Genomic DNA, 14055 nt, shown 5'->3' with positions numbered 1-14055 from the left:
CTCTCTCTCTCGCCCCCTCCCCCCTCCCTCCCTCCCTCCCTCCCTCTCTGATTGCAGGAGTGAAAGGCAAAGCCTATCAAGCTCCTATGAGTTTAGCTTGTCGTCTACAGCAGCAGTGAGCAGGTGTTTGGAAGCAACAGGAAAGTTGGATTTTTATTCTCCCCTTTGTAAGCTGGTGGTCTGGAGAAGGGCGGGGGATGGGCACCGGCAGTGCTGTGGGACCAGGGGGCAAGAGACAACTCCACAAGGGACATCATCACAAACCCGAAACCTGTGGCAGTGACAATGGTGGCCCCCCAGAAACCTGCAGGCTGCCATTCTGCACCTGCTCAGGGAACCCCCCACAGTCAATGGTAATGTTAGGGGGACTAAACCTCCAGGGTCAGAGGCGTGCCCTGCTCCAGCCACAAAGGGTGTGTGTGCAGTGTGTCACAGCATTCCCTCATTGAGGGTCACTGCAGGTCTTAGCCAGGAGGCAAGCGAAGTCTGAGAAGTTCTGGAGAAACAAGGAGGAGTAAGCAAAGACCTGCTGTCGTGCCTGCCCAAATCCTGACTAGTTGCTACTAACTAGTTAGTAGTTAGTTGCCCAACTAACTAGTTGCTGGTACTAATTTTACAAGAATGACTTCCAAAAGGGATACATAATCTTCTGTTGAATCCTTATTCCATCAGGAAAAAAAAATACCCTGTTTCTGGCTAACCTAGCTTTCACTATTCTCTAAAATACTAACTTAGAATGTGTTTGATCATAAGAGCAAGAAAGTTAATAGATACATGCTTCAATTAAGTTTGGAGGAACAAAAAAACCTCATATAAACAAAACTGTTTAAGTGCAGGCTTCAAACTTTTCAAAAAAGTGCAGCTTCCCGGGCGGAAGGAATTTTGTCACCATTTACATAAGAAACAAAAATTAAAAGCTGTAACAGTACAGTAGCTAAACAGACTAAGGTTATTAAGAACATGTTTTTAGGTAAGTCACAGCCCACGTTAAATGAAGGCAAAGAAGACCGGCTTCACTGTGAAGAGATGCATCAGGAAACTAGCTTCCCTTACAGTTCTTAAAAAACCTTTACTTTTGATAATTTCACCATTTTGGTTGAACTATCACAGGCGTAAACTAATTGTGCAGAAATCCCTGGTCAGTTGTTTCTGGCCATTTTCAGTAACGCAGCTTTGCTTCTCCAAGGGTGATGGGTGAACAGTTTCTCCTTCAAAACTGTGCCTTCTGGATTCGGGGTCCTCCCACACTACCTCCCTTCTCTTTGCCCCTGAAGGCCGGGGACTCCGGGGGTGGCAGCACCCGCCGCCCAACCCCGGAAGCAGCATATGACCCTGCAGAGGTTATTGAAACACAGGCTCACTGACTCCACATGACACAGGCTCGCTCATCTGTAAAACTAACTTTTGGAACTGACTTTTCTCAGTTCAAATAACAAGGCGCTGGTGGCTGGTGACCAAGTAAGGCTCTTTTGTTTAGGATCTGGGAGCGAGAGAGAAGCTCCCCCTGCAGACCCTTTAGCTCTCAGCCTGGCAACTTCCCTAAAGCGGACATATAAATTCCTCTGCATTTCCTGAGACACCAACTCCTGTAGACAGTCCCTCTGGGCTTATTTTAAAGTGACTGTATTTTATATAATCACACTATAGTTTTTAGGTAAAATGTTTCATATTACAATCATTAAAGCAGCTCAACCTTGCTGAGTTCTTTCCCTTGTTCTTTTAAAAATGGTGATTAATAGTATTTTTTAGAAGACACTGCATTTTCTATTTTGCATTACTTACATGTGTGATGAGTGACATTGAAAAACGCATTTACAAGTTTTTCTCTCTCTCTGCCCCTCCCCAGCTCTCTCTCTCTTTATTGTCTTTTGATTAAAAAATAGCGAAACACATTTCCATCTCGAAACTCAACACCTGGCTCCCAAGTTGCTAGACAAGCCAAGAGCTTACCATTAAGGGCTACATGCAAAATTTTTGGATGGCAATTTCTTGAAGGGAAAAATCTTAAGTTGGTTTCTCCTGCAGATTTCTGCACAGAGTCCTAAGGTCTTTCACAGATAGAAATATTCCCATCGTTTAGGGTCTGTGACGTTGTCGGTGATGAACAATAAAACAGATGATACAGATAACCAACAAATGTCAGCCGCCATTCAATCTATTGAACTACTGACCTCAGTACTGTCCCCACTGTCCTCTAGGGGTGTCACTGCCACCCTTAAGTCCTACAGCAAGTAGACTGATGGAAAGTCACACTGTCAATAGAATCGGACTTACAAGAGCTTTTACTATTGGTTTAAAAAGGCTTCTGATTTCATAAATAATTAAAAGCACTGGTGGGGTGCATGGGTGGCTCATTAAGTGTCCAACTCTTGGGTTTTGGCTCAGGATGGAGCCTGCTTGGAATTCTCTCTCTCTCGCTCGCTCTCTCTCTCTCTCTCTCTCTCTCTGGCTCTCTTCAGCTATCAAGAATAAAACACACAAACAAAAATCTTAAGATAAAGTACTGTTAAACTGTATGATGTACTAAATTATCTATGCATCTTATTATTTGTTTTTCCATCAGAGGGGAGGTGGGCAGTGGGTGTGGGTGGGGATTAAGAAGGGCCCCTGTGAGGAGCACCAGGTGCTGTTCGGAGGTGTTGGATCACTACTTTGTGCACCTGAAGTTCATATTACACTGCACAATAACTGGAATTTAAGTAAGAACTTAAAGAAAGTAAAAAGCCATGTCATGCCATTTGGGTTTATTAAATATCTCCTATTATACTCTATTTTATAGACCAATAATAGAGCCACCGGTAAAAATGCTTATGTTTTGAACGAATACTTCACAAGGTGAGGGCACTTGGACTGTAAACCGCAGGTCCTTCCCCCTGGACAATCCCTTATAGGCAAGGGATTAGAGCTGTGCATTTTGGGGTCCGGAAACTGCGTGTGAGGAGGCGGACGATAAGCATTTTATGCGTTGCAGGCGTGCCATCAATGTCACCATAGTCTGGAAAATGCAAACTGATGACAAAAGGGTTTTTTTGTTTTGTTTTTTGGCCCCCGGGCAAAGATTTTAACGTCCAGTTGTTGATGAGCCTGTGGAGACAGAACTACCCTGTAATTACTCCGCCGCTGAAATCTCGCTCGCGGCATCTACTAGAAATCTGACTGTGCGCCCTGCAAGGGCAGCACCGAGCCGGGCGCGCATCAGCACCCTCGTTAGCACCGGGCCCTGCACGGGGCGGTGGTGTTGGTGTGAGGGCGGCGGCCGCACCCTCGGGGACACCAGGAGCGGGTCAGACGCCTGACCTCAAAACAAGCCTGGTCCCCCAGAAACCAAACTCCCGAGAAGCTATTTAAGAGAAACGAAACAATAACGTACGTGTACAGAGATGAATACTCTGAAAACCTGAAAACTGAACCCCCCACGCGTCCGTCAGTCCCGACCGGAGGGCGTGCAGGCCTTCAACGACTGCAGTGGCTCCAGCTGTCCGGGTGTAGAAGGACCCGGTAACGTTTTAAGTGAGAAAAATTACAATGTAACGGATATAGTATGATCTCATTTTTATATAAAAAAATAAATTCTGTGTGTACACATATATTCGTTTATGTTTTCCTTAGAAAGGGCAATCTATAAAGGAATTCATCCCAAATGATAACGCTAGTTATACTGGATGTGGAGAATGGAAGGTAGGGTACACTGTTCATTTTACTTGAGACATTTCTGACCTGTTAAAATTGAAAAATATTATTTTGGCTTCTCACATTGCCAAAATTAAAAAGGTAAATGAAGATAAATCTAGTACTTAGTGGCTCAGAACAATGACGTTTTTTGGCTGTTTTTTTTCACCTTAAAGATAATAAAGAAGGGTTGAACTTAAAGCAACGCCTTAGTTTTATGCCTCAGCACTAACGGTTCTGAGGCATCACCCTGTCGCCACGCAGGAGGCTATACATCCGGGGAGAGAAGGTTTACAGGGGGAAGCGACAGCCAACAATACAAGACCGCGCGCAACTAAGAGCCTGAGGACCTGAAACACCGACCAGAAAGGCTGCTGAGAACCGGAGTGCTCAGTCCCAGGACGCTCGATCCAGGAGGCGGGGCTGGAAGTGAGCCGTACAAATGGCACTTCCGTCATCTGAGGGGGGACCTTCAGACAAGAGCGCCACACGAGACGGGGAGGAAAGAGGCAGCTGAGTACATATCCCGGGGAAAGTGAGCCCCACCCGAGGTGAATGACAGATGGCTCTAGGGCAGCGGCGGAAAGTAAGGGACCAAATTCTTTCTGTGCCGGGGGGTGTTGGTGCTCCCGAAACTGTCCTTTGGCTGGTGTTCAGGTGAGGGAAAACGATGGCCAGCCTAGGATTAGTCTTCCTAACGGTGTCTTAAATCCTATTATAGTCAAAAAGCATCTCCAGACAGATCAATTGTCAGGTAAAGTGGTTACATTTATCAGTTCCGAAAATGGTTACGTACACCTATTTCAGAGTCTAGGCAGCGATAAGCAAATCACATATTTTAAAAAGAGATGGTCTGCATGAACTGCAGGAGGCCGTTGGTGCTCGGGAGTGTTAACCCCCCTGCAATTAACTTTGTACTGGGTTTTCTGGAGTTCTACCTCCTGTTTCTATCTGAAGTGTTTTTTTTCCCCTTCTTTTCTCTTTTCCTGCTCTCTGCAGGCTAAATCAGTTTTTTTCTTCTGTTGGTTTAAAAGCTGTAATTCTACTCTTGTTCTTATGCTGTTTGTCCCTAAGTTCCTAAACTCATGTTTGCTCACCACTGCTGCTTTTTTCCCTTTTCCTTTTTCTTTTTTTTTTTTTGAGAGACAGCCCGAGCTGGGGAGAAAGGCAGAGGGAGAGAGAGAGAATCTGACACGGGGCTCGACCCCATGACCCTGGGATCATGGCCTGAGCTGAAATCGAAGGCCGGATGCCCGACCGACTGAGCCACCCAGATGACCCCCAACACTGGTGTTTTAAACTTATCCCGACCTTCTCTTCCGCTGAAAGGCATGGGCTCCTTTGCTTTCAATGTCCTACTTCCTGGATATTGTCCAGAAGGTCGGTTCTGAATTTTCATTGTGTGTGTGTGTCTGTGTGTGTGTGTGTGTGTGTGTGTGTGACCACACACACACCTGAATCAGTTACTGGATCACTTTCAACGGCACGGATTTTCCAGCAACACCGCAGATTCGCTTCTCTTCCTGTGAGAGCACAGCGCCCCTCACACCACAGCGCCTTCCGACAGGTCACCTGTGACAAGACTGCAGAGACGCCTGCTGCCTAAGGACGTGCTTACCCCACTGTCACCCTGAAGTGGGGATTCGGCTGGAAGGACATCCGGGGTCCGGTGGGACTCCCGTTTAGTTCGTAAAACATACTACTCCACTCAGTTTCCTGCATCCCTGCTACTGTTGGGAAATCTGATGTCGGTCTGAATTTTATTCCTGTTACGGTCATCTGCTACCTCATCCTGGAAACCTTCCAGAAGTTTTCACTTGGTTTTGGTGTGTGTGTTCCACATTAGAGAGTCCAGGAGCCAGTTTTCCTTCTGGCTTCTGTCTGCCTTTCTGAATCATTTTATTTTTTTTTTTATTTTTAAGAGAAAGTGAGACGGGAGAGAAAGGGAGAGAGAGAAAGAATCTCAAGCAGGCTCTGCGTTGGCAGCACAGAACCCGACGCGGGGCTTGATCCCATGACCATGACCTGATTTCGACTGAGCCGAAATCAAGGGTCGGACGCGTAACTGACTGAGCCGCCCAGGTCCCCCGAAACATGTTTTTTCAAAAGACTGTACAAAAACAATCTAACAAGCTGCGCCGCGCCAGAATGCTCACTCACACTCGGGATGGTTGACGACTTTTTCCTCTCCGGCCCCACGAGCGGGCTTGCTGTCACCTCGCTCTTTGACCCCACGGTTGTGCTGCCAAGTTTCCGAGCCAAGTCCTTGTCCCACTCATCTTTCTGCTCGCTCTCCACGCTGTTAGCCTGCGGCCTCTTGCTGTAGGACATGGCCGGGGGAATGGAGGGCCCGGCTGTGAGAACAGGAAAAAGCATTAGCTGAACATCCTCGGACGGCGTCTCCTCACGAACAAAACCTCTAAACTAAGACGACCCTTCCTAGTGTATTTCACACTGGGACTAACAGTGAACTGTTTGATTACAAAAACGAGTCAGGCCCGAACAGGGGCTTCTGTGAACCACGCGGAAAGAGGAAGCTGGGCTAACAGACGCTATGAGCACAAGAACACGTGGGTGCGGAGTTCTCCACGAACGCAAGCTTGGGGGGACCGGGTCTTTTCACCATCTGGCTTCTCCCCACCGTGGTCACTGAACCGCCGCTGCTTCTGGTTGGCCGAGACGCTTCGCTGCACCTTCAGGTGGGCAGGGGACTGGAGGCTGCTGTTGTTCAGGTCACTGCTGGGCCGCGACCTCGGGCACAGGCTTCCGCTAGATAACGACTCGCCGCCTTCAAACTGTAAGGGGAAGAAAGACCGCGAGCATTTCAGAAGAAAAATGTTTATGCAAACAATGTGCACTCCTGATATTTTCATCTACCCCAAGCCAGACAGAGAGAAATCAGAACTGAAAAGAGAAATGGGTTTGGAGACAGAACTGTGAGTTGGCAACCAGGAAGGGAGAGAACTGGATACAGTGTCTCCGCGAGTCCGCCTGCCCCTGGGGTTTCTTGTACAAGTAGTTCTGGATGCTTGTTACATAGCAGGCGCCTTGCTATAAACAGGCTCCTTCTATATGTTACTTTGTGTAATCATTACAATAAATCCAAGTGTTTATTAACCTGAATTTTCTAGATGGAAAAACTGAGGTGAGGAGGACCCAGGGACATCGTTGGGATTCAAACTCTGACAAAACTGGGACTCAAACTTAAGATAAAGTCTAAAATTTCAACTTCACACATATGCTTTTTTTCCCCCTACCACACTTACAGAACAGAATTTAGTTTACTGACTCTGATTAAGACATTGTATCTATTTAGATAATCCCAGTAAACGGGGGGTCGACCCACTATTCGTCTCCTTGTGACCACAAGAGGTCTGTTGCCAGCAAACTTCTGACTAAGTCGCTAGCATCCTGATGGCAAATCTAAATTGGTCTGTAAAGTTACTGACAACACATAGCAGAGTTATGCTGACGGACGTGGTAACAGGTGACATGGAGCACACAGTGATGTGCCAGGAACTGTTGTAGGAACTGCACAAGTATTAATTCATTCAGCCCTCCCAATGACTCTCAGAAGTGTGTACGATTATCCTCATTTCATGGGGCAGGATCTGAAGCACGGACAGATGAAGGAAAGTGCCAGAGCTGACAGGTAGTGAGTGGCTGTGCTGGGGAGGCGGAGGGGCAGGGATTCACAGCAGTGAACCTGGCCCGGGAGTTCATTGGCCTCATTTGTTTGTGTTCAGTACAGTTCAAGCATCATTTTGATTCGGGCATGGGCTGCACTATATTCTTACGATGCTAGCACATCCTTTATATTTAAATTAAGGGGAACATTAAAGATCTAAGGAGTGAAATCTTAAAACATAAGTAGAAATAAGACAAAGACTTTAGAGATAACCATGTGTATGATTTTCCCACTTCTTGAAATTCTCTTGACTTGGCTTCTCTGATGCCACTCAGGAGCTACCGGCATCTACCCTGAGGCTCCTGTCCCCACTGCCAGGCCAGGGAGGGTAACGCGGATCACTGTGCGTGGCGTCCTCAGAACAGGCCAGCACATTAGTGCTGTGCTCCCCTGACGACAGCTCACAAATCTGGTGCTGCTGCTTCAGTCACTCCCTCCAAGCCAGACCTCTAAACCCAAACGTCTACCGAACAGCTCCCCCCAACAGGAATCTCCACTTCACCTCCTTCAAATGGAACTAACCCCTATCCTCCCTCTGAAACCCACTCTTCACATCCTGGCAAACACCTCTGACAAAACCAGTCACCCGTGCTAGAAATCTGAGGGTCTCTCAGCCTCCTTTCCAGCAGCTACCAAGGACCGTTAATTCTACCTCTTACATGGCGGCCTGCTGTGGGTGTCTGTCTTCCACTCTGTCCCGGAGCACCCTGTGCCTGCCCCTGACCAGAGCGGCGGCACACTGTACTGCACGGCGGACGGCGAAGCAGTGAGCCCCACACAGAGCGTCTCTGGGATACAGCAGGTGCAGTAAATGTCAGCTGAATGTACTGCTTCACCAACAGTTACTATCTAACTAAAAATAATTTCAGCCTATTGCATAAAATGGCTCCCACAGGTGTCTAATCGTTAACAAACTATCAGTGCTCTCGGCTCTGTTCCTGACTCTCAATTCCTACCTTTCTATTTGTTGTGCCAAAGGATCATTTGGTTTTATGGTTCAACCACCATCTGTACACAGTCATTTCCTGACCTGAATCTATCTCCTTATTATACAGGCCTACTCCTGGCCCCGAGAATCCCCAGCTGCAAGTGTCAGAGCCACTGGATATTCTAGAAGGCAAAATATCACCAAACAACGTTTTCCTGGGTTCCCACCTACTTAAACCACTTCGGATACAGGTTTTGTTTTAAATGCCGCCCCTTCCTTCTGCCTCGGTCATTGTCTTTTCTGCACCCCCGGAAGAACCAAGTTCCTTTGGGCAGGGCTGCTGTTTCCGGAGACACAAGGCTGGGGACTCTCGTTCTCCAAGACAAGGCTGCATGTGCCCCATGGAGCTAAGCACGGCACTTGGTCTGCTCTTCCACAGCAGACACCCTGCTGGTACTTGGAAATGAAATCAGTTTGTAACTTAGCATCTTGAGTTTGAACTGTAAAAATAAGAATGTTAGGGCCTTTATGTGATTTTTGACACCACATAGAACAGATGTGCTAATGTTATGTCTTCGCTGTCACTTGTCTCAAGAAATAGTTGACATTAATCTAAAAAGGTAAAGAACTTACTTCGGGTGGTTTTCTACCTAGAAGAATATAAGTAGCCATCACTTCATCATATTTCTGATTTATTAAGGCGTCATTGATTTCATCTCGTACAAAACCCATGGTGACCATGATGTCTAGAAATAAAAAACAAAATGCGAACATTTCTGAAAAATGGGTCTATTTTAGTAAACAAACCAACAAATGTGGGTACATTTGCCAACACAGGATACGAGAAATTCTGGAATTTTAAAGTGTAACACGAACGACAGAAACTCCTGAATTGTTAACACACAGACACTGCATCTGCAGATCCCACGCACTCACGATTTCTCAGACAGAGACTATCTGGGCCGCGGGCCCTGTATGAATGCGGCTCGTCCGCTTCTCGTCACCGCACACGATCCTGAGTTGACTTCCTTTGTTCAGCCAGAGCCACGCTGTCGGTGACACACACAGAACCCCTTCTCTCCCTCTCCTTCCCCTCTCTCCTCTCTCTCTCCCCCCCCCTCTCTCCCCCTCTCTCTCTCTCTCACCACACCCTCCGCCACACCTGGAGTGGCTTCTCTCATCTCTTAACGACTTCTACTTTCTGATCTGAAGGCAGGCTGCTTCTCCTTAGGGAGGCCTGAATTCCACAGCTGCTGGAAGCAGAGCGCCGGCTGGGTGAGGGAGGTGCACCCCGCCGAGACGCCGGAAAACAGAATGGGAGAGCCGAGGCCTCACCCCTCAAGTGCCTCCACATTTTTGGTTAAAATACATGCTATGTTTTGCTGATACTCTTCAGTCTGATCAGTGCTGAAACTTAAACCATTTCTCCCGTTAGGGATTGGCTGAAAGAAAAGAACGAGGTTTACCCTCGTTATTTTAATTTCTATATCACTGTTGCCAACAACGGAAATGAATTATAACGTACTCGAGGACAAACTTGAGATTGTAATGTCTGGTGAAAACTCAGGGAAAGAAAAGATGACAACACAAGTGCTTTTCAGATAAAAATGATTTCCTATTTACGTTTTTAAACACTATTTTGGTAGAGTGACGGTCTCCTATAGTGCAGCGTGGCTCCCGGTATTTAAATACTCACCTATCCGCTTCGTGTCATTGAAATCTGGTTCAGGCTCAGTGTATGGCTTTAGTTCTTCTTCTTCGTGACCAACATTCATCCACCGATCTTTCATTATTTGCTAGGAAATAAACTTTACATTATGTTTGGCCAATCAGAACATTCCACCACTTATTTTAGCTCTATTTTTAGTAAATGTAAAATTTATTGGTTTGCTCAACAAGAATCATGACGTTTTTGATCTAAAGTCAGTTTCCAGTGTGATCACCAGGCCAACAAGAAGAGCGAGGCTTTGGGACGCACTTCCGTACCTTGTGACAATGACAACTATCTTCGTGCACACTCACCGAATGTATCGATTCAGAGTAACTCACTGCCCATATTCTTCTAAAAGGATTATTATCTCATTTGCAAGTTTTAATCTCAGAACCTACTGATTTCAACCTTTGCTTCATCCTGTTTATTGCATTTAAGATTAATGAAGAGATTATCCATTTTTCTTCGTCTTCTACCAAATGTATACTTATACACCCATATTTTAAAATCACCACTTACGAAAGCGTTTAGAAAACAGACATCATGGGAGTTGGAAGACAGGGTTAGTAAAGACAGCTCAGAGAATGTGGTAGAGGAGAGTGGTCAGAATGTCAGAAGGGAAGCCAGGAGTCAGGGATGAACAAGAATCGGGGTGAAAACAGGGGGCACCCTCTGGAGTAGGGAAAATATTCACAACCGTGTACTGGAGGAGGGGTTACTTTTCAGAATTACATATGGGAAATCTGAAAATTGGTAACACTACGGCCCAATTAAAAAAATGGGCAAAGGACCTGGATAGATATTTATCAAAAAAAATATATCCCAAGAGCCAACAAGCCTATGAAAAGATCAGTAATTGAACATCACTAATCATCGGGGAAATGAAAACCACAATGAGCGCTCAGCTCACGTCTGTCAGGACGGCTACGAGAGAGAAAAATGAAAATAGCATGTGTTAGTGAGAATGTGGAGAGCCGGGGCCCGTGGGTGCTGCCCCACGGGGAGCAGCAGGCGGGCTCCTCAGACTGTAAATATGATCTGGGAATCCCACCTCGGGGCTAATGCCCAGAGGAACCGAGAGCAGGATCTTGAAGGGGTATCTGCACACCCATGTTCATTGCAGCTTTACTCACAAGAGCCAAGATGCGGAGCGAACTAAACATCCAACGGATGAGTGCACAAAGGAAGTGTCGTGTATACACACAACGGAGTGTTATTCACCCTTAAGACAGATGCAAATCCATATGGTGCAGCACGGACAAAACTTGAGGGCATTTCTAAGTGAAACAGGCCAACCACAAAAGGACAGATAACCATTACCCAGGAAACCTAGAGTCACTGAACTCACAGAGACGGGAGGGAGATTGGCGTTGGCCAGACTGTCCAACAACGTGCGTAGAGGTAACACTGCTGTGCTGTGCTCTTAAAACTGTAAAGGGTGCAAATGTATTGTTTTTTGTACTATCCACCTAAAAAGGCAACTAGTGGGGAATAATTCTGGGGGAATGATTCTGTATTTATTTAGAAGACTTTTTAACATTTTATTACTACTAAATTCCAGGTTTTCATTTAGGAACACTCTAGGTACTGATATATTAATATTCTTTTTCTAGGTCCTGCAAAGGGTATTTTCCATCTCTAAACTTTACTTAACCAACATTCTACTACTAATCAGATAAATAACATTCCATATACAGATCCTTTGGAGGCTGTGTGCCCAGATACCTTCTCCTCATTTAATGATATTTAGCTAAAATCATTTACCAGAAGACAGAACTTCGGAGTGGGCCTCTAAGAACTGGGGTTTGTAAGAATACTTCTGTGCTGGACAAGAGGAACGTTCCGGAGGTTCTGGTCACAGGCTACATATCTCACTGAAAACTTGTATATAATTCATATATATAGCTTAAAATTATGTAGACACGTAATTCTTACAAGATTAGCACTGACTTTCTTCCTTTTTCCCATTTTCTTGAGAAGTAATGGACATACAATTTTGTACTAGCTTAAGGTATACAACATAATGATTTGATACATTTACATATTGTGAAATGACCGCCACAGTAAGGTGACATCTGTCCCTTCACACGGTTACAGATTTTTTTCCCTCGTGATGAGAACGTTTAAGATCGGCTCTTGCCGCAACATTCAAATATATAACACAGTTCTGTTAAGCATGGTCACCACACTGTATGCCGCCTCCCTAGAACGGACTCGTACCCGGAAATTTATGCCTTCAGACCACCTTTCCTTACTTCACTCACCCACCACCCCCTACCTCTGGCAACTGTTCTGTTTTTCTAAATTTGTTTCTTTTTCTAGATTCCATATGTAAGTGAGATCATTCTGGTTTTTATCTTTCTCTGATTTATGTCACTTAGCGTAATGCCTTCAAGGTCCGAACGGCAGGATTTCCTTCTTTCTTCCACTTCTGGGTATACGCCCAAAGGAACCAGAACCACTATGTTGGGGAGGGTGCACCTCAGCAGGGAAAACAAGGAAAAAGCAGAGCCATAAATACCAGCTACATGATTTCCCAAAATATTGAGGTCTTTCCTCCTCTTCCCCATGTCCTGCTTCTCAAATAGTGTCTTGAAGAAGCCTAGACAGCAGTCAGGCCCCAGCACCTGCAGAAGCAAAATTCCGCAGTTGGCGGAATTTCCTAGGTTGGATGGGGAACACACAGCAATCTTCGAAGAATATAGTGGACACATCCGGGCAGTCCTCCAGGACTTAACAAGCTCGAACCCATCTACTCCCCGACACCTGGACTGGCTCACGTCCACAGCTGGCCTGTGCACACGCAGGGGCCGAGAGGGGCGCACAGAGGTGGCAGCTCAGCTGAGGCTTAAAAATCAAAGCCTTAACATGTTTTTAATGTTTATTTTTGAGAGAGAGACAGAGACACAGTGCAAGGGAGGGCAGAGACAGAGGGGCGGGGAGAGAGAGAGAGAGAGAGAGAGAGAGAGAGAGAGAGAGAGAGAGGGAGAAAATCCGAAGCAGGTTCCAGGCTCTGAGCTGTCAGCATAGAGCCTGATGTGGGGCTCGAACCCATGAACGCTTTAGTTCATGACGTGAACTAAAGTCGGACGCTGAGCCACCCAGGTGCCCCCCAAAATGAAAGCCTTTCAGTGTGTTTAAAACAAACACAGAGCAAATCCCACCTCTCTCCACACACACGGGCACATGCAGGCACTCACCCGCATCCTGATACAAGCGAAGAAGCCCAAGTGCCCTTTCACCGACACATTACTTTTTAATGGGAGTTCTTTGCATGTTTTTTTGGTTATGATGTTGAATGAGGTTGGGCAAAGAAAACTAAGAGACATAAGCTTCTAGTTTTTCAAACAAACTCAAATTATGTCCTTGGTGATGTTCTCAAGTTTAAGATAACAATGTGAAGAGTCTGAAAATAATAACTAGTGGAATGAGACTTATGGTCAGATCTGCGGTAAGTGAAAGTTAGATTCAGGATGAGTTAGGAGTGCCTCATACAAGGAATGGGAGGGGAGCATGTGGTGACACAGGCAGAGGCCGCACACGCACACGGGAGGCCCAAGGGCAAACGACAGGAGTGCATGTCTGGGGGACGGCAAGTTCAGGGTGACTGGAGAGACAGCACCATGGTGATGGGTGGTGAGGCAAGATGAGGGTGGAATGTTAATAGGGCCTTGTTCAATCATGTAAGGGGCACGTCTTGGGAGTGTGATTTTGAAGTCTCTCTGGCCACAGTGTGGAGACGGGACTGGAGCAGTTCATGACTGGAGGCCAAGAAAGTAGCTAAGAGGCGTTAGCAAGCATCTAGAAGAGAGAGGATGCCGGTCTGAATAAAACAGAGGCAGCAGCAATGGGAAAAAAGAGATTTTCAGTATTTGGCTGGGACAAATCAACTGAACTTCATGACTGGATATGAGGGGGATGAGGAGGTGAGACCATTCAGAGGAAGGGAGGAGGATGCCCAGGTTCCTGGTGTAGACAATGGAGTGGAGGTGTAGACAACAGAGTGGAGGTATAGACAACAGAGTGGAGGTGTAGACAACAGAGTGCAGGTGTAGACAA

General features: G+C 46.2%; 1 protein-coding gene across 1 annotated transcript in view; it reads right to left on the bottom strand.

The window, feature by feature from the left end:
* MARK1 (microtubule affinity regulating kinase 1) overlaps positions 1-14055 on the bottom strand; it is a 73717-nt gene that overhangs the window by 16087 nt on the left and 43575 nt on the right. Inside the window, exons 10-13 of the mRNA XM_029933407.1 lie at positions 9982-10081; positions 8919-9031; positions 6311-6464; positions 5830-6023 (exon numbers count right to left, since the gene is read on the bottom strand). Coding sequence (XP_029789267.1) covers positions 5830-6023; positions 6311-6464; positions 8919-9031; positions 9982-10081 — 561 coding nt within the window. The remainder of the gene's footprint in view (positions 1-5829; positions 6024-6310; positions 6465-8918; positions 9032-9981; positions 10082-14055) is intronic.

Source organism: Suricata suricatta, chromosome 3 (genome assembly GCF_006229205.1).
Source record: "Suricata suricatta isolate VVHF042 chromosome 3, meerkat_22Aug2017_6uvM2_HiC, whole genome shotgun sequence".
Lineage (NCBI taxonomy): Eukaryota > Metazoa > Chordata > Mammalia > Carnivora > Herpestidae > Suricata > Suricata suricatta.
The sequence above is the reverse complement of the archived record's forward strand: the minus strand, read 5'-3'. Positions and strand labels throughout refer to the sequence as shown.